The sequence below is a fragment of the Microcebus murinus genome, chromosome 21 (genome assembly GCF_040939455.1).
Source record: "Microcebus murinus isolate Inina chromosome 21, M.murinus_Inina_mat1.0, whole genome shotgun sequence".
In the NCBI taxonomy this organism is placed as follows: domain Eukaryota; kingdom Metazoa; phylum Chordata; class Mammalia; order Primates; family Cheirogaleidae; genus Microcebus; species Microcebus murinus.
In genome coordinates this window covers 8,139,905-8,161,660 of record NC_134124.1, presented here as the reverse complement: position 1 = coordinate 8,161,660, position 21,756 = coordinate 8,139,905, and the positions used below count along the sequence as shown (strand labels likewise).

At 40.4% G+C, this 21,756-nt stretch overlaps 1 protein-coding gene across 1 annotated transcript in view; it reads right to left on the bottom strand.

Annotated features, from left to right (window-relative positions):
- CYSTM1 (cysteine rich transmembrane module containing 1) overlaps nt 1–21,756 on the bottom strand; it is a 65,403-nt gene that overhangs the window by 40,212 nt on the left and 3,435 nt on the right. Inside the window, exon 2 of the mRNA XM_012749016.3 lies at nt 7,075–7,281. Within this exon, the coding sequence (XP_012604470.1) occupies nt 7,075–7,261 (187 nt within the window). The 5' untranslated portion in view covers nt 7,262–7,281. The remainder of the gene's footprint in view (nt 1–7,074; nt 7,282–21,756) is intronic.

The window sequence follows — 21,756 nt, the reverse complement described above, 5'->3', positions numbered from 1 at the left end:
ATTTTTTCTATATATTTTTAGTTGGTCAATTAATTTCTTTCTATTTATAGTAGAGACGGGGTCTCGCTCTTGCTCAGGCTGGTTTCGAACTCCTAATCTTGAATGATCCTCCCGCCTCAGCTTCGCAGAGAGCTAGGATTACAGGCGTGAGCCACTGCGCCCGGCCTAGAAACAGTTCTGTTATTTAGAATGCTTCAGTGAACAGGAATTCACATGTTGCCATTGGAACTTACCGTAATGTTTCCAAAGATCTCCCATTCCATAGGCCATTTTGCAATGTGACCTTACCACTCCTCAATCAAGGAATGAAGTGTATTTCCTCTCGCCTTGAATATAGGCTAGCCAGACCTGTAGTGGCTTTGACCAAGAATGTGATGGAGGTGACCCTGTGAAACCGCTGAGCCCAGGGGGTAAAACACCTGACGATCATTGTATTGTGGTTATTTAGATCTGGGGAAATATGGGTGAAAGGTAGACAGAATCATTTTTGCTATTTCTGCAATGTTTTTTGTATGTCTGAACTTGTTTCAAAATTAATAGTTAAATAAAAAGTTTGCTTAATTTCTTCTCTTTTCTCTTTTCTTTTTTTAAGGAAAACCTGGCAGCTTCCACTCTTGCATTCCAATGTGGAAAGAGCCTAACTATGCTATGACTGCCATGCTGTGATAGCAGCACTGAAAGGTCACGCAGAAGGATGAAGAAAGAGGGGAGGGAGAGAAATCCCACCCCAGCTGTTTCAACCATCTTAGCCGAGATGCCAGACGTCATTTTTTTTTCTTTTTGAATTTGAGAGAACAATTTCCTGTTATAATGATCCAGAAGTACAAGATCCCACTGGAACTGGAATAGTTAACAGAATTTGGTTGGACTTGATTAAACCTTCAAGCGAAATAACAGGATCAAACAAAGCCAATAAGAGTGGAGAAGATCGAGACTGGTTTGGAACACACACAGGAATACTAGCATTTCAGCATGAGTATGTTCTGAACCCTCCCGGTCAGTCTGCATCAGGCTTCCATTCCTTTCTCCTTTCTGAAGCAGCTGCCAAACCAAATGGCTTCTTTCTCTGTATTGCAGGTGTAAGTCAACCCAACAGGACCCCTGTGGACAGTATACAAACCCAAGAGGAAAGTTTATGAATCTCATTTGGAGGGTAGAAGGTCTACATACCCAACCCAGCACACTGGTTATTGTCATCTACGTCCCAGCTCCAGTAGATGCCATGTGGAACAGAGATGAATCAATTTTTCCTGCCATGCCCTATCCAAATTATAGAACCTCTAACCTCTAAGATTTGGGGTAGTTTGTGACATAATAATAGATAACCAAAACCTACATTAAACTTCCGCCTGTGGCAAAAAGCCTTAAATTATAGTCTGGCAAGATCTGCCTACCAAATGGGTCTTTTGGATCTAATCCTTAGGCTGAGGTCAGTTTCACAGTCTTCTTGGCTAAATGTTTTTGTTTCCTGAGTTCCTTTTACACAGCACCCCTCCTATTATATCATTAAGATTTAACTTCCTGTATATCTTAAGAATATTAGAGCGTTTCCCCTGTTTTTGTATGAAGGTTTTTTTTTTCCCTGCATAGTTTGTTCCCTCAGAATCCTTTCTGTCTGTTTGGATTACCATCTTTCATTTTGGAGGCCTTCTTTATTCAGGTGTCTGGAGAACTTCTGTTGCTTGTTAATATTTAAGGGTGAGGTTCTGTCACTTGCAGCCTTCAGAGCCTTGACTAAAATAAATGGTGAAAGCCCAAACTACAACAGTAAGAACAGTTTAATAGAATTCAGACATTAGGATGCTAAACTGGGCTGGATGCAGTGGTTCATTGCCTATAATCCCAGCACTTTGGGAGGCTGAGGTGTGAGGATCGCTATAGGCCAGGAGTTTGAGATCAGTCTGGGCAACACAGTGAGATCCTATCTCTACCAAAAAAAAATTATTTTTAATTAGCCAGGAGTGGTGGCACAGGCCTGGAGTCCCAGCTACTCAGGTGGGTGAGGCAGGAGGATCGCTTGAGCCCAGGAATTTGAGGTTGCTGTGAGCTATGGATGACATCACTACAATCCAGCCTGGGCAAAAGAGAGCAAGACCCTGTCTCTTAAAAAAAAAACAAAGTTGCTTGAGCCCAGGAGTTTGAGATTGCTGTGAACTAGGCTGATGCCAGGGCACTCACTCTAGCCCAGGCAACAAAGACTCTGTCTCAAAAAAAAAAAAAAAAAAAAAAATGGTAAACTGGACATAAAGTGGAAACTAATTGAATTTGGAGATAGAAGAGATACTTTGAAAGAAGTCTGTACAGGGTGCATTTGAAGCAAATAGGAGTAGTAAAATCTACAGGCAGTGTGGTGTAAGGAAGGAAAAACTTCATGGAGGAAATGATATTTTGTTTTGATCTCCAGAGATGTGGACTATAAGTTAGGGGCAGAGTGGGAATTAAGGGGTGGGGAGTGAAGACAGCAGCATGAGCAAAGGTATATGGACTAGCATGGCAGGCTAGAGCCCTTATCTACATATAGACTACATACATCCTGGATCGTAAGCTGATATGATTATTGAATGAAACATCTGGTGGTCTTAGAAAGTGGTAGATATATATGCACACAGAAGAGACGTGAATTGCTGAGAGCAAACGGCAAAATGTAGTGAGTTATCTGCATGGTCACCAACAAGTCCTCTCACCCTGTATTCACAAGCCATTCCTCTTATCAAGATGGAGTCTATTTTACACAAATGTTTATAATAGCCAAAAGTAGAAACAACCCAAATGCCCACCAACTAATGAATGTGGTACATCCATACAATGGAATATTATTTGGCAATAGAAAGGAATGAAGAACTGATACATGCTACAACATGGATGAACCTTGAAAACATTAAGCTAAGTGAAAAAAACAGTCACAAAAGCCCAAATATTATATGACATATGAAATGTCTAGAACAGACAAATCTATAGAGACAGAAAGTAGATTAATGAAGGTGAAGGGAAATGGGGAGTGACGGAGTTTCTTTTTGGCATAAAAATGTTCTGGAAGGCTGGGCATGGTAGATCACATCTATAATCCCAGCACTCTGGGAGGCCGAGGAGATAGGATTACTTGAACCCAGAAGTCTAAGACCAGCGTGGGCAGCATAGCAAGACCTCTTCTCTACAAAAATATAAAATTTTAAAATGTTCTGGAATTTTGATAGTGGTGATGGTTGAAAAACTCTAAATATTGGACTGTACAATTTAAATGGGTTAATTGTATGGTGTATGAATTATATCTCAATAAAGCTGTTACCAAAAAAAGTAGGAGGAGGAGGAGATGGTATCTGTTGCTCCTCCTACTGAACATGGCTAGCCTTGTGACTTGCTTTGAATAATGGCTGTGCCAGTTCTGGGCCTAGCCATCAAAAGCCTGGCAGCTTCCACTTTTACCCTCTCAGAAGCTACTTACTTGCTACGTAAAGCAGCTCAGGCTAGACCTCCCAATGATCAGAGAGGCCTCAGAGAGGCAAACCAAGAACTCAGTCATGTGAGTGAGGCCATCTGGGACATCCTAGTCCCACAGTCTGGCTAACAGCCGAATACAGTCACATGAGTGACCCCAGGAGAGATCACATGAAGCAGAGGAACCTCCCAGTCAATGCAGAGAATCATGAGAAATAATAATAAATCATTGTTGTTTTAAGCCACTGAGTTTTGGGATATTTATACAATAGATAACTGAAACACAACCTCCCTGAGCCTCAGATTCCACCTCTGTAACATGGGAATGATACTTCAGGGTTGTTGTTAATATTACATGAGGTTAATACCAAGCACTGTGTTCAAGAAATACTAGTTGCTACAGTTATTAAAAACTACCCAGGAGATCCTTAAGGTAACCTACTACGTATGCTCTCTAGGATGCCTCATTCTCACAAGCACCTACTGCTTCCAATCACATGGTTTCCAAAAGAATGGTTTCCCAAGAAAAACAAAAGGTGGTTTTTGGCCACAATTTCTGAAAAATGAACTCTGAATCACAAACAGATGACAAAAGAAGGTTCTGCTTAGATAGCCATCTATCCCCACCTGCCCATCCATTCATCACACCTTTTTTAAAGCCCTTTAAAATTAATTACCAGACACAAACTAAGAAAAAAGGAGATCCCCCTTCCTTTGAAAAAGACCATTTCCACCTATGTAGCCATTACCAAAATGGATTACACAGTTGAACCTGAGTGGCAAGCAGCTCTATAGTAGTAGATAAAATTATCCAGCTGGAGATAAAAAGCTTAAATTTCCATACAGAGCTCAGATACACAGCATGAGAACACATGATTCCGACTAGGGATCCCAGAGGCAATATCAAGAGCAAGGAATGAAATGGGTCCCTAAAGGGTTCATCCTTTAATGAGCCTATACCCCCAAAGGGTCCCATTCACAGAACCTGGACCCCAGGTGAGAGAACTTGACTATCTGGCATCACCTGCCATGTCTGGGTACAGAATGGGTCCAGAGAGTTAACAATTCACATGCCAATGAAAAAAGAAAGAAATTCCACAGAAAAGGATATCAAACAGTTTTGAAATGCATTTGTGAAATCAATCATGATTGAAAGGCTAAACTCAACGAGCCTTTAATCCTAAGAATTAAGAAATTATTTTTCTTCCAAAAGGCTAACATCAATACTTAAATTACACCACAAGTAAGAAAGAGGACCAAATCTGTGAGTATTTTCTCACGAGGGGAAAATGTCCATCAAACCTAGAAAGCATTTATTCTAAACAAGTTCAATAAAGTTCTAAGCTCATCAAATACTAGTAACAGAGTCAGTATAAACACTGGCCTGGAAATGGACAGAAAAAACATGAGGGCTATGGGTGAAAGACATAACAACCAGATAGGCATTAGGCTGAGTCTACTGGATAACCCAAATGCTGGGATGACTTTTTAAAAAATCAATGTATAATATATAGCAAAGTGCACAAATCATAAGTGCACATTCTGAAGAATGTTTCTACCTAGATTAAGATACAGAATATTCCTAATATGCCAGAAGGTTCCCTTGTGCCCATGCTAATCAATAACCAACCCCCTCGCCATCCAGCCCAACTCCATAGTCTGAAGCAACTATTCTGATCTACAGCACCACATACTCTTTTTGTCTATTTTTGAATTTCACATAAATAGAATCATATAGTATGTGGTCTTTTCCATCTGCTTTCTTTCTTTCATCACAGGGTTACTTCATTTTGAAGCAGAAAACCCAGACGCTGAGATTTTCAGGAAATCCTCCTGTGACATCACAAGCTTGAATGCCAACTACTCTGATTACATTGGTTATACTTTCTGCATTCTTTTGAGCATGCATCATAAAACTGTTACAACAGAACAGAATCTCAGACTGTAAAAGTTTTCCTTCAAGATAAACTGAATTCTTTATTCAAATGCTTCCATTTTAACAAGAGTATAAGATGTGACACTATAAAAGTAGAATCTTTCCCATATTGAGTACAAAATTCTTCTTAAATATTATTTTTCTTCTATGGCACCTACCTATTCTAAAGAATCCTCATATCCTAGAATAAAATTAACCATCAATTCTGTTAATTTTGATTAGTAAAGAGTTAAACTATAGGAAAACCTCTCAGAGGAAGCCTAAGGCTCTAAATTCAGATGAATGTGAATCAGCTTTGAAAATGCAGGAGAGTGACAAACAGTGTAGCAATAAATTATAGGTACAGATTTTTTTTTTTTTTTTTTTTTTTTTTTGAGACAGAGTCTCGCTTTGTTGCCCAGGCTAGAGTGAGTGCCGTGGCGTCAGCCTAGCTCACAGCAACCTCAAACTCCTGGGCTCGAGTGATCCTTCTGCCTCAGCCTCCCGGGTAGCTGGGACTACAGGCATGCGCCACCATGCCCGGCTAATTTTTTATATATATATCAGTTGGCCAATTAATTTCTTTCTATTTATAGTAGAGACGGGGTCTCGCTCTTGCTCAGGCTGGTTTCGAACTCCTGACCTTGAGCAATCCGCCCGCCTCGGCCTCCCAAGAGCTAGGATTACAGGCGTGAGCCACAGCGCCCGGCCAGGTACAGATTTTTTTTAAGGCAAACTATCAGGATTCTAAGCTGAAATGTGCCACTTCTAGCTGGGTGACCTTGGGTAAGTCATTACTCTGTACCTCAATTACTTCACTATAAAATGGGAATAACCTCATAGGATTGTTGCAAGGATTAAATGTTAATGTATATAAAGCTCTTAGGAGACCATGTCACATGTAATAAGCACTCAGTAAGAATTAGCTATCTTAAAAAGCTGAAAGAGCTATAACAGAGCAGCTATCCTGCACACCAATACGTTATAAAATAGTGACCAAACATCTAGCACAGTGCTTCTCAATATATTTTATTTTTAATCCTTTACAAATTGAACTTTTTGTAAGATGCAAGATTACATGCTTGAATGTCACAGCAGTACCAAATTGCTCTAAAAGTTTCTAAATGGTTACTCTCATTTTCTACATTTATCTCATCATAATCCAATAACCATTCACTGTTCACGGACTGGCATTTTGTCTGCAGACTGAACTTTGAGTAGCACTGTTTTTGCACACAAGAACAACTCTGAAGTCTGCTGAAAACTAGCAGGTTACACAGAATTATGAAAATATTTAGTAAAGAAAACCAACCCCAATAGAAGGGGCAAGAGGATGACTTGAGGGTCAACAAGCTGACAGATAAAATAACCCCTAAAGGCTAAACCTGAAAAACAAAACTGGCTGCCAGAGCCAAAACCCAGTTGGTACTTTCTGCTACCAGTGCTCTATGGGGTAGCACTCAGAAAACTTGTCAGCCAGGAAGTCATCAGCCCCAGAGAGAACAAGAGGCATGAATCAAACAGGCAGAGCTGACTTGGGCCTCCTGAGAAGTCATTCTCAAGAGTAAGAAGCCACCCTAAGTCATCATCAAGCTTTGGAGACATCAACCACAAATCACAAAGGCCAGTGTTTCTTCTCTGCCAAAAAAATAACATGCAAACATTTCCTTTGGTGACACAGAACTGCACACATGCATGTAACCCACATATTCACAGACACACACCTGTGGTTTTAGGCGGCTCCTGAGGTCCACCCTGCCAGCCATACTGTGGGTATCCTTGGTAGGGGTACCCCTGAGGAGGTGGGTAGGGCCCCCCCATAGGTCCTGGACCCATTGGTGGTTGTGGATAAGGTGGGTATGGGGCCGTTGGACCAGGGCCAGGATACGGTGGAGGGTTCTCTTGGTTCATCAGGGACCTGCCAAATGCACCTAAGAGACAAAAAGAATGAAAATGATTTGCATTTAACTGGTAGAAATCATTAGGAAAAAAATTCTAACCCATAAAATCAGTTACAAAATGCCTTAAAGGTGTTTCAAGCCTTTTACAAATCTCTAGTTCTGCCCATTTTGCTTCCTTCTCACCATCACAATTGGCAATTATCTTATGTATTTATTTGCCTTTTGTCTGTTTCTCCCACTAGACTGTAGCTGTGACAGCCAGGGATCAAGTTCGTTTTGGATCACTACCATATTCCTAGAGCCTTGCATAGGATAGGGCCTGTACCAGGCAGTCCCCTAAATAAATGTGCTGAATGAGTAACAAAATATTTTATTTTTTAAATTCACTGAAATGTGCATAAATATGATTGGACAGCTTTAATAAGGCAGAAAGCCTAACAGCACTGTGACTCAGTTCAGTAGACACTGACCCACTACTAGAAAATATTAAACAGGGTTGGACCACAGTGGGGTCTTCTAACAAATAGCAGTGACCAACCAAAGGTAATCATTGCCACTGCTCTGGGCACTGGAGTGATCTGGTTGCTCTCCTCAGACCCACTACTCTGAGGAGTTAGGCAAAGCTATAGAGAATACCAAGTGTCTCCTCTGACCATGCAGGCTCCCAGGACTCTGGAGGGCTCACCAGGAGCCCTCACTTGTGTCTATAGGTTCCTGTCCTTAGGGGTCTGCTTCTGTGAGTGAGGCTATGCTTCCCTGGAGCCCAAGCCTGTTAGTCATTCTCTTGATTGGGCTTGAAGTGTCAAGAGCTGCATCATGTTCCCATCATCTCTTTAACCTCTAGGGTGCCTGGCACAGTGATCCCCAGATTAAAAGCAAACAATTACTGGCGAATGCAAAGTATATAGTCTACGGATGACTCACTTAAACAACATATCTATCATACTGCTACCTTGTTCTGTTACCTATCTCCTACACTGCTATTTAACTTTTTATCTATTTGAGTGTCTTCTACCCCTAACTAAACAGTAGGGAAGAATTTCATACTAAAAATTTAACAATTTAACTATTATTTTTCATGATATGCAATCAATAAATTCATAAGTGACTTCATATGAAAGATAGAATTGTCCAAAAGTAAGGTTCCCTAGAAAATCTGGATTAGTGTAACACTGGACTTTGCTGGTGGCCCACACAATATCCATATTCTTCCTTCCTAACGGTAGTTGGATTTCCAGGTAGGTATCCATTCATTCTTCCTGTAGTCCATGTGCTTCAGGGAAAGCTCATCCCATCCCAACTTCAGGATGAGCCCAGCCTAGGTAAGCCAATTCAGGTCATCCTCTCCTCTTTTTCATCACCATTGATTCAAGGGATCTAGGACTAAGCCAAATGCAAATGGCATCCCCTGGTCACTGGGACTAGTTCTGAAGTGGTTCTGTCAGTAAAAAACTCGGCCTTTCCCATCTGACCTTCTCTTCCCTTTAACACAGGGATACACAAAGTCTAGGAAACACACGACCTACAAGATTGCTGACATCCAATTTGCAGCACTGAGAAGGAGTCAGCTTTAAGACAAAGTGGGCATTTCAGAAAGGCAGAGCAGGAAAAAGGAAAGAAACAGGATTCTAGATGACTTTATAACAGCTCATCAATCAAAGACTGAAGCTCAGCCTAACCTAAACTACCTCTATAGAATTTCCAGTCCTGGAAACCAATAGTAAGGTAAGCAAATGAACCTTCTGGGTACATTCAACCAAACATACATTATGCAGTGCTGACTAAGTGCCTGACTATGGGCTAAGTGGGGTGTAGCCATCAATATGGCTAAAACCCTTCCCTTGGGCAACTGGTTGAGAAGACAAGCATAAAAACAATGGTTTTTAGAAAAGGTGGTAAACAGGCTGCTGGGTAGCAAGGAGTAGGGACTTAAATCCAGTAGAAGGAGATAGAAGTACAGCGTATCCCTTGAAAGAGGTGATTATAAATTGAAACTTTATAATATGGAATCAGGATGGCTTGGGAGTCTCTATTTCAATCTGCAATCTGTCTCCCCTTTTAGAGACCTTTTTTTTTTTTTAAGAGACAGGCTTGTTCTGTCACCCAGGCTGAAGTACACTGATGTGATCATAGCTCACTTCAGCCTCGAACTCCTGGGCTTCAACCAATTCTCTTGCCTCAGCTTCATGAGTAGCTAGGACTACAGTCATGCGCCACCACACCCAGCTAATGTTAAAATTTTTTATAGAGATGGGGTCTTGCTATGTTGCCCAGGCTAGTCTTGAACTCCTGGCCTCAAGTAATCCTCCTACCTTGGCCACCCAAAGTGCTGGGATTACAGGCCTAAGCCACCACAACCAGCCACAAGATCTTATCTATCCAGGAACTGAAAGGACTCACAAAAGAACTTCTTTCCCTTCTCGTGCTCTGGTCTATGCCAATTGGCAGTACATTCTGACATAGGAATGGCCTTTCCCCTCACCCTAATGCAGAGGCTCATGGTGACTAACACTATAATTATTACATAAATTCGGACTTACATAAATGCATTTCGTTTTTTCTCTCCTACTAGGAAGGCTATGGAAAACCTAGTGAGCTCTGGTTAACAGAAATTATTTGCATTAACTCCTATATGGCCATTCCATTATTTATTTTTAAATCACAAAAGTAGAACACAGCCATCATAAATACTCTGTCCTGAAATTCAGTGTGACCTAATTTCATTTAAACTGTACTTTAACTTGAACAATCCAACAAGACCATGTAGTAATGATTGCTCTCACTTCAGCAAAATCTAGACCTATATTTCTCTGAAGACATTGTTCTTCTAAGAACAATGGACAGTGAGGAGAAAAAAAGAACAAAGAGTATACTACTACAACTTCAGACTTCAATGTTTCCTGACTTTTGTTGATCTACCTATTCGCATCTATTTCCTCATTATTCTGTGAAGTTCTCTCCCTGGAACCCTCAAAACTCTCTTCCAAGTGTACATGTCCTCCCCACTTATCTATTCCTCAATCATGTTTCCCCCTCATTTTTGGTATGTACCTTTCTCCCTCTGCCTGAAGAATCATGTAAGGTCTAGGGGGAAAAAAATCCCACATGCTATTCACAGAGGCATTTATAAAAAGCATAAACCACAAAGGTGCTCCAGCTACAATGACCCCCTTCCACACATAGACTCCCTGCCTTTCCCAAGATAGACAGTCATCTTAGAGGAAAAAAGATCTGAATCTATTTTCAGTTTCCCCTAGGAAGGAAAAAATCCCAGTGAGAGAACACTAAAAGTAAGAAAGAGCATCTTCTTTGTGCGGTGCTGGATCAAAGATCCTAAAGCAGGCATTTGGAAAGCAGGACTTCACCCAGTGGGAATCAATTGTTCCTAAGCTAGTAAAGAAGCAAATTAAAGTAAAAAAGATTACCTAAAACTGATACAGTCTAGTACAAACCACTTAACACAGCCAAACACAAACGAGCTTGAGATTTAAGGTATGATACTGATCTTTGTTTAACATAACTGCTTTCCCTCATAAATTTGGTCAGGTAAAATATAAACCCAACTATAGTGGAGTGTTACACTAAGGATCAAATGTAAACAGTGTAATTGTAGCATTAAAGACCAATCAGAGCTCCAAAAGGGATAGTTCAAATAGTGCAGCAGCTAAGATCCATTAATAGACTTTAATGAACACCGTTATTGCACACTCACATTCGAGAGATGCTCAAAGTCATGATATTAGTAGTCATTCAATCACATAATACAATGAGAAGAACAAAAGCTATTCTTTAGGAAAGTAATCAATGAAGATAAGATAATATGAAAGACCTCATCAAAGTAGAGATGCAGAAAAAATAATATTTTCCAAAGTTGTTGTTATTTTTAAAATTTTAAGATACCTGATAGATTGGCATCAATTCTGCAGACAGTACAGTGGAGGATTTTCCTCTGGAACAACTGAACAGTCCCAATGGGGAAAAAAAGATACTAATACTTGGGGAGACACCAAAGAAATGACTCACACAATCACCCATAATGTGCCCATGCACACAGAACTTCTAATGGACTTATTGCCTCATGCATAAATGAATGAACAAAGATTATCAGACATTAGAGGAAAGCCTCCAACATAAAAGATAGACCAAAACAAAACAGAGAAAGGAAAAAACAAACTAAATGTCCAAAGAAAGAAAATAAAATAAATTATGGTGCATCTAACAGGTTTTTTTGCAGTCATTTTTAATTTATGCTTTTTAAGTACAACTATTAATAATATTGTGTTAGAAAAATTTAAAAACCATACATTCATGGCTGAACGCGGTGGCTCACGCCTGTAATCCTAGCACTCTGGGAGGCTGAGGTGGGCTGATTGCTCAAGATCAGGAGTTCGAAACCAGTCTGAGCAAGAGCAAGACCCCGTCTCTACTATAAATAGAAAGAAATTAATTGGTCAACTAATATATATAGAAAAAATTAGCCTGGCATGGTGGCACATGCCTACAGTCCCAGCCACTTGGGAGGCTGAGGCAGTAGGATTGCTTGAGCTCAGGAGTTTGAGGTTGCTGTGAGCTAGGCTGACGCCAGGGCACTCACTCTAGCTTGGACAGCAAAGTGAGACTCTGTCTCAAAAAAAAAAAAACCAAACCAAACAAACCAAAAAAACCATACATTCAGCATGACCTCAATTTTCTTTAAAATAAATATTAATAGATCAATCTATTAATCAGTGGATCAATAGATTACAATATTAATAAATCAATAGAAGGAAGCATTGGTGTAAAACACACAGTACAATCACCTAATTTAACAGAAAGTCATCACTATAATTCAGAAAGAAAAGGTAGTTTTTCCAATAAATAGTGCTGGATTAATTGGATATCCTTGTAGTGAGGGAGGGGAGTGAACCTTGACCCTCACCCTTATATACAAAGAACAATTCATATACCATAGACCTATATATAAAAGTTAAAACAATCAAGCTTTTAATAGAAGAAAGCATATCATATATTCATGACTTTAGTAGTATTTACATTATAACCTAGTTACTCTATTCTTAGATATATACTGAAGTGAAATGAGTAAGTCCACCAAAAGATAAATACAAGAAGGTTTAAAGCAGCTTTGTTTATAATAGTGTCAAACTGAAACTATCCAAATGTTCAACAGAACAAATAATGATATATTTCTAGAGTAGAAAACTACCCAGCAACAATAAAAGAACTATTACATGCAACAACATGGATGAATCCCAGAGACAATGATGAGCAAAGCAGCCAGACTTAACAGACCTTATATCCTTCAATAAAATTCTATGATTCCATATATATGAGATATAAGAAGAGCCAAAACTAATCTATGGATACTGAGGGGAAGGACACAGGGGAGCGTTCAGGGATGATGGAAATGTTTTATATCTTGAGCTGAGTCATGTTTAAACAAATACATGTGAATGTATTTAGTTATACATAAAGATTTTCACCCTTTATTGTAAGTTGTACAGTAATAGAATACAGACAATATTTGGCTAGAAAAAAATATATAGTGGTTTTCCTTATGTGCTGAAATTGTGGGCAATTTTTATTTATATTTGTCTGTGTTTCTGAAAATTCTTCAATAAGAGAATCTATGTAATCAGGAAAAACATTAAGTTCTCTTACTGCCTGCTTTCCACACTGCCCACCATTTTTAATGGCTTTAGACCTTCTATCCACTTTTTTTTTTTTTTTTTGAGACAGAGTCTCACTTTGTTGCCCAGGCTAGAGTGAGTGCCCTGGCATCAGCCTAGCTCACAACAACCTCAAACTCCTGGGCTCAAGCAATCCTCCTGCCTCAGCCTCCCTAATAGCTGGGACTACAGGCATGTGCCACCATGCCCGGCTAATTTTTTCTATATATATATGTTAGTTGGCCAATTAATTTCTTTCTATTTATAGTAGAGATGGGGTCTCACTCTTGCTCAGGCTGGTTTCAAACTCCTGACCTTGAGCAATTCGCCTGCCTTGGCCTCCCAGAGAGCTAGGATTACAGGCGTGAGCCACCTCGCCCAGGCTATCCACTTCTGATATACCAATTTTCCTTCCTATTACTAATCTTCCCCTTGTTAATAATCTATTCTTACACTTCTTCACTGCTTTTTGTGTGATTTTGATGGTTGTAATTTTACCCCCCATAAGACACTTAAGTTCCCTGAGGTCTTTAAATGTTTTCTTTCTGCTTCAAACTGAGAAGTCACTTGGCTGGTACCAAACTTGGGGTAAAAAAGCAAAATTCTTTGGGTTACATGCAGATTCCCCCACCTTGAAACCCTTGTCATCAAAGTCTAAAGTCATGCTTATCCTTCTATCCTTTTTTTTTTTTGAGACAGAGTCTCACTTTGTTGCCCAGGCTAGAGTGAGTGCCCTGGCATCAGCCTAGCTCACAGCAACCTCAAACTCCTGGGTTCAAGCAATCCTCCTGCCTCAGCCTCCCGAGTAGCTGGGACTACAGGCATACGCCACCATGCCTGGCTAATTTTTTCTATATATATTAATTGGCCAATTAATTTCTTTCTATTTATAGTAGAGACAGGGTCTTGCTCTTGCTCAGGGTGGTTTCGAACTCCTGACCTTGAGCAATCTGCCCACCTCAGCCTCCCAGAGTGCTAGGATTATCTATCCTTAAATATCTTTCTTGGTAACTTACAAAATTGTCTCTAAAGTATGAAAACATGACAACACACCTTACCTTAAAAACCTCCAAGTCTTTTTTATTTCTTTAAACTCCCCAATTAGCTGGCCTTTTTAACAGGACCTTTGTATATAGACTGCTTTATATTCTAAGTCCCTCAATATTTCTTGAATCTCACACCCATAATTTTGAGTGTGGTTTGTTGGCTAAAAAAAAGCTTTAGAATTAGGTTTTTATGATGCCATCTCACCCGTTTTACAGTTTTCATTACTTTTTTTTTTTTTAATTTTTATTTATTTATTTTTGGAGACAGAGTCTCACTTTGTTGCCCAGGCTAGAGTGAGTGCCATGGCGTCAACCTAGCTCACAGCAACCTCAAACTCCTGGGCTCAAGCAATCCTCCTGCCTCAGCCTACCGAGTAGCTGGGACTACAGGTATGCACCACCATGCCCGGCTAATTTTTTCTATATATATTAGTTGGCCAATTAATTTCTTTCTATTTATAGTAGAGACGGGGTCTCGCTCTTGCTCAGGCTGGTTTTGAACTCCTGACCTCAAGCAATCTGCCCGACTCAGCCTCCCAGAGTGCTAGGATTACAGGCGTAAGCCACCACACCCAGCCAGTTTTCATTAAGTTTTAGGACTGACATGTTATTCTAGTCACACAGTCATTTGTTCATTCCATAAATGCTACCAGGAGTACTGACTATATATATAATCCAGCATTGGTGGTTCCAGGCACTACTGAGATAATCGTAAGCAGGAGACAGGCCCTATTCAGGCTAGTGAGACACACAGATATTTACAAAACCAAGCTAAGACAGAGGAAGTACAGACTACTGTGAGCTCAAAGTAAAGACAACTAACTAAGCAGGGAAGTCTGAGAAAGCTTCTAAGAGGAAATGATGTTACACTAAGAGCTTAGCATAAATAGAAATTCACATTACTCTAACTCTCACGCTCTGGTCAGAGAGCGTGTGAGATGTCTCAGAGAAAAAGCAGAGTGCATTTGAACTTAACAGGTTCACCATGGCTGAAGCATACTGTATGGGATGAGGCCAAAGGGTCAGCTCACAAATAGCCTTGCGAAGAGCAGACTTTCAGGGTTGTTGCATCTTCCTTTTCTATAGTTATTATTTATTTCTTTTAAAAAGATTCACATAACCAGCTTGGTGGCTTGTACCTATAATCTCAGCTATTTGGGAGGCTGAGGTGGGAAGATAGCTGAGGCCAGGAGTTTGAGATCAGCCTGGGCAATACAGCAAGACCCATTTCTAAAATATAATAATAAAATAAAAATAAAAGAATTCATGTAACTTTGCCGGATACTACTGGCAAACTTAGTCATTTATTTATTCAACAATATTTATATTAAGTACCTATTACATGTCAGGCTCAGAGCTGGAGATGAGAAAGAACTTTAGCTGGCTTGCTCCTCCCCTTTAGCACTGGTATTAACAAAATTAAAATTAGTTTTTCTATTTATCTGTTTCTGTATCAGATGAGAAATACTGGAAGTTCTCCAACTTTCAAGGGTATGATGATGGTAGTTTGGCTATGCAGAATAGACGAAACCTACTTTGGGAAGTCCAGAGGGTGGTCAAAGAGTTATACAATTTTATTAAAATTGAGGTACAAGTATAAGTCTAAATGACTTCCCAATCAGGAGAGTCAAGGCACACATTACATGTGAATGTACAGTGAACAGAGATAAGAAATGATGGTCTCAAATTCAAACCCCAAAGCTGAAGTCATAAGAATAGGCATTTTAAAACTAGGCCTTCACCTAGGAAGAACCTACTCCTGATATGGACAGTTTAACACAGGAGCCCTAGGGGAAAAGCAACTGCAGGGATTTACTTTATTAAAGATGGTAGTGGTGCTTCCAGGAACAATAAAACACCAAGACACCTCTGATAGTTAGCATAACATGGACAAGATATTTCTCTTTATGACCTACTCACTGTTTCTAACACATTTTGCTGTGCATTACCATTTCCTAAGTCGCTTTTCTTTTGGGGGCAGACTGGAAGAAGGTAACCTGCAGTGTTATTTCATTATTGTCCAAATAGCAAATATTATTAGCCATCCTCTACCTCACTCACAATCTTTTTTTGCCTGAGTGTTTTGCCAGGCTTTGCCAGCTATCACCATATAGTCAATGAATTAATATTAGAGCATTGGCTGGGCCCGGTGGCTCACACCTATAATCCTGAGATGCTGAGGTGGGAGGATCGCTTGAGCTCAGGAGTTCAAGACCAACCTGAGGAAGAATGAGACCCTGTCTCTACTAAAAATGGTACAAATTAGTCAGATGTAGTGGCGCGTGCCTGTAGTCCCTGCTACTCGGAAGGCTGAGGCAGGAGGATTGCTTGAGCCCAGGAGTTTGAGGTTGCTGTGAGCTAGGCTGATGCTACGGCACTGTAGCCCAGGTGACAGATTGAAACTGTCTCATTCATTCATCCATCCATACATACATACATAAAATAAACAAATATTTTGGCACGTAGCTTTAAATTAGCCTTTCTATGTAGTACACAATGACACAAAACTCTGATGTCAGACCTTTCACTGAACAAAGGCATCAAAGTACATATGGAAGCCAAAAAATAACGCAGTGGTCTAGAGTGAGGAAGAGATTCAGAGACTGTCTTATTTTCCTTTCTCACAAAGAACATTTGATATAAAAACTAAACATTGCTTTTATAACTGAGAACACGTGAAGCTAAAAAATCTACAGACTATTTAGCAACATGGTTTGCTAATACCATCCAGGTAACTGTTTTAAGCCACTGTCCCCAACATTAAGCTGACACAAAAATGTAAGCATTCTTAACTTGTCCCTATAGATTAGATTAGGAACAGCAAAGTCTGAAAATTCATATCCACGTTAATTATCCACCATAATTCAGAATTATTAGAAAGTGTGGCTATAGTCAATCTTATCTTCCTCCAATATTAAACTTGGTAAGTACACTTTAGCACTCTTCCAGACTCAGGGACTTTCTGAGGGAACTCAGAGAAGTTCTCTTCAATAGAAGATAACATATCATCTGCTAAAATCTTTTTTATAAAGAACCTCTGGCTGGGCCGGGTGGCTCATGCCTGTAATCCTAGCACTCTGGGAGGCCGAGGTGGGAGGATGGCTCAAGGTCAGGAGTTTGAAACCAGCCTGACCAAGAGCAAGACCCCGTCTCTACTAAAAATAGAAAGAAATTAATTGGCCAACTAAAAATATATAGAAAAAATTAGCTGGGCATGGAGTGCATGCCTGTAGTCCCAGCTACTCGGGAGGCTGAGGTAGAAGGATTGCTTGAGCCCAGGAGTTTGAGGTTGCTGTGAGCTGGGCTGATGCCACGGCACTATAGCCTGGGCAACAGAGTGAGACTCTGTCTCAAAAAAAAAAAAAAAAAAAAGAACCTCTGGCTGGATCCAGGACCTATTGTTCTATAAGATATAACATTTATTAAACAACCCTTGGAAAAAAAATCATTACTACCTGAAAATATCAACAACTAAAATGGCCTACCCTTAGCCACCTAGGCATTGGTGTCCCATTCCTCCCTAATGTTTGGAGTAAACAAATTTTCTTTTTACAGAGGGTCCATCCTTTTTTCTTATAAACTCTTCAATGAAGACACATTTTTAAGTAGAACCCCAAATAAATAAAAACATCCTATCCTCTGAACCAAAAATTCTAACTTTAGGAATTTATCCTATAGATACAATATATATATAACATCCCAAATGTCCATCAATATGGGCAATGTTAGTTAAATAAACCACAGTATTTCCAAACCATGGAACTGCTGCTGCATGATCCTTAAGAAGAATGAGGTAGAACTACACGTGCTGATAAGGAAAAGTGCCAAAAAAAAAAAAAAAAGGCAAATTGCAACATAGTGCATTCTATTACCCTATCTGGATTTAAAAATAAAGTTCTATTTCTAGACCTGAACAGATTACACAGTTACACTAATGAATACAAGTATTGATTAAACTAAACATTTATATTATATATACTTTTTCATACATGTCTCACACAACAATAAATGTTAAAATTCCTGCTGATCATCTTTGGGTAAAGTTGGCCGCATGCCTTTTAGGAGAATATAATCCATTTCTTAACTCACTGAGCAAGAAAGCCATGCTTCTAGATGCTTCCAACAACCATCTAACTACAGTGAGAACACAATTTGTTTCAGCTGCCACCTGGATAAACCTGGCTCCAAGGGAGGATCCATAGTTGCAAATAGTCTGGTTGGTTCCAGGTCAACTTCACCAAGGTCCCCTTCTCCAGCCATCATTCATCATGTACGGGCCTCTCCAAAAACAAGAGGACTGCCTGTATGTAGGACTCTCTTCTTCCTTCAGCTTCTGGAAGGAGTCCTCAAGGACTCAGGCCCTTGTCTGACAGCTCTTATCATTACCAGCAAATCCTTACCACAACCCCATATATCTGGGACCCCCATTTAGGGGATGGCAACATCCAGCCTCACCCGACCACTCAGCTCAGGGACTCCGGTCAGTACCTCACCGACACTGGTATCTAAAAGGCAGTGGAAAAAGTGAAGGTTGGCTTCTTCTCAGGAAAAAAAGGCTAGGGACCTCTGAATTGCATCTAGTTACTGGGACATACAGGACAGCATTGTAACTCGGGAACTTCAAATAGTCAGCCCTCAAAGTGAGAATGGAGAGAAAACGAGGCCCAGCAAGAGAAAGCATCAAAAGAGAGGGCAGCAGTGAACAGAAGGGAAAAGAAAAGGGGAAAAGGCTGTTAACACAGAAGGTAAGTTGGGAAAATAAAAGGAGAGGTTAGGGCATGGAGAGAGAAGGGAAGAACTCTGCACCCTGCCAAGTTGAGAGGACATAATAGAAAGGGACAGGTCCACCTCTCCCAACAAGCCTGAGAAGGCCACTTCCCAGGCCAGGTCCCCTACCAGCACAGCTCCTGAAAGACAGGCTCTGCTCGCCTCCTCCCAGAGCATTAGATTAGGCTTTGTGGGAAAGTTGAAATCTTGATGGTTTAGAAAGAGGCCCCTACAGCTTAATGTGCTGGCAATTTAACTAAGCGCCCCTGGTTCCTGATGAATATCAAGCCAGCCACAGCTTTGCTCCACCATGAAAGAGTGCTCTCCTGACCCTCTCAGGGAGCAGCAGCTCAGTCAGCACTGCAGGTGGCTCTTAATGGACAACAGTGAATTTCTTCACACCAGCAAACACCACTCATGCCTACCATGTGCGTCACCCTAAAAGATGGTACAATCCCAGGGCAGCTCTGCCTCCCCCTTTCTTCTGTTTTCATAGGATTTTTTAAAGGAATAGTCTTTGTGGACAACAAAGGTTGGAAAAAACAAATGCTGGATGATAACTTCAGATTACTGTCATTAGCAACATCCACAAAAAGCTCACTATATGTGAAAGACAAGATGCTCACAATAATTTGGTATATTGATAGGTTAAAAAAATAGCATCTGAGAAAGAGAAATCTGAGTTTTCTGGGATACACTTGCACAGCATCAATGAAGCCACATCCCTGGCCAGGGGCCTAGAATTTAATATAGTATACAGCCTCACCACCACTCAGGCCTCCTCTTGGCAAACTTCACATCGAAACACCAGTGGTTTCTCATTGCACCTCTTTGTAGTTCCTAGATTCTTCATTCTGTGGCCTTCCCAGTATCACAGACCTATACCATAAAAACAGTATTTAAGGGGCCCTCTCTAAAGGCCTGCCTACCCCAAACCACCTTACCACCCACCCACAGTTGCCTAAAAACTCACTATTGGTGAGTCATATCTTTGGGTGAAGGTAGTACTTCCCCAAGTGGGATATAAGGCTTGATTTGGTAAACATGGACAAACAACTTTATTTTAACAATTAGGCCTTTTTGTAGTTACCTTTATTTTTTGGAGACAGAGTCTCACTCTGTTGTCTGGGCTAGAGTGCCGTGGCGTCAGCCTGGCTCACAGCAACCTCAAACTCCTGGGCTCAAGAGATCCTCTTGCCTCAGCCTCCCAAATAGCTGAGACTACAGGCATGCACCACAATACCCAGCTAATTTTTTCTATATTTTTAGTTGGTCAATTAATTTCTTTCTATTTTTTAGTAAAGACAGGGTCTCACTCTTGCTCAGGTTGGTTTCAAACTCCTGACCTTGAGCAATCCTCCCACCTCGGCTTCCCAGAGTGTTAGGAGGCATGAGCCACCACACCTGGCCTGTATTTACCTTTTATTTGTGGCAGGTGATATAGTTGTTTTACAATTTAAGGTAAGGCAATGATAGTTTCCCTTTCAAATAAATTTTAGGGTTTTAAAAATGGATCAACTTAAAGAAAAATGTTAATAGTACAGATGGCATAGAGATAAGACAAAAATCACACAGGGGAAAACAAATGAAGTGTGAAAAACACTGAAGTTTCCACTTATAAGACCCTCACTTTAAATACAACTACCTCTCACTGGAATTTCTCATATAGCCACCACCAGACATTTAAGATCACCAAGAATTAGTTCAGCAAAGACAGAAGGATGCAGAAACTGGGATCAGAGATTAGATTGGCTTTATAGAAGGTATTGTTGGGGAGGAAAGGCTAGGCAGGGAAGAAGGCAGAATCTGGAGTGTCCTAGAAGCTAGTGGCAGCAGGAAAACACTAAGCATTTGGCTTAATGATAAGGCACATTCATATAAATGTCCCACTCTTCACACATATTCTCCCCAGCTGATCTTGCCCAAGGTCCTGATACTGAAAGCTGACTGGTAAAATACTAGGTGCAGCATTAGAAATTCAAAGTGGCAAGACTCTAACACCGTTTCTAAGGTCTTCCTCTCCCCAAATACCTTTGTGGTTCAACTGTTCCCCATGAACGTAACAATGACCATATCTAGATACTTTTCAGTTATGATGTATTTTCTGAGCCAATGTTCTTGAGACTGGCTAATGATTCTTTACCACATTATCATCAGGGAACTAGAGATAGGCGCCTCTGAATAAGGAAAGCACTACTCCCGAATGATTAAATTCAGCCAGATCAAACACTCCTCCCACCATGACTATTAATACTCCCTTAAACCATTTAACAGAAACAGTTTATAAAAATATAAATCATCCATTGTTTTTGGCCAAGTCATACCACAAGCTTGCTCCCACAGAAACTGGACTCAAACCATCTGTCCACCTTGCTTTAGATGTGAGGACTCATCTAGTTTCCCAGAACCAGCTTTGAAGCCTACATCAGTGCTAATATCCTACATATGTCTCCTGAAAACTACAGCCATCATTCCAACCTCATTTCCTTTTCAAGAGCCCTTTGTATAGTGCCCAAAGTGGTGTGAACCTTTTTGGTTATGAGGCTGGAGGGTCAACTCATGTTCAATTCCCTTGCTTCTATACCGCTGCTTTTTAATTGCTGACTCCATTTTACAGCCAAGCCAATTAGTAGCCTTGGTCAAGCGTGGGGAGCTTGGAGGCCTGCAACACAGCACTCAGCTCAGCCTAAGGAAAACAGGAAGCCTTTTTTGTCATAATTTCCTTTCTGTGAGAAAGCTATATCCGGCCAATAAAATGTCAGAAGTCTAAAAGATGGATGTTGTAGTTCAGTAGTGTTCCTGGGCGTATCAGTAAGCACTGGAATCCCTAACTAGACTGAGAGACAGGACTTGTGTCATGATCTAGGATAGGGGAATTTCAAAAGATGACTATTTCACTCCTCATCCAATTTAGTAAACAATATTATCCACTTCTGTCTCTAACCGAAGAGTTAATAACTAACTCTGTTTAGGGGTGTGACACTTTCTGATAATACTCTTGCTGTTAAAAGGATGCAAGACCAAGA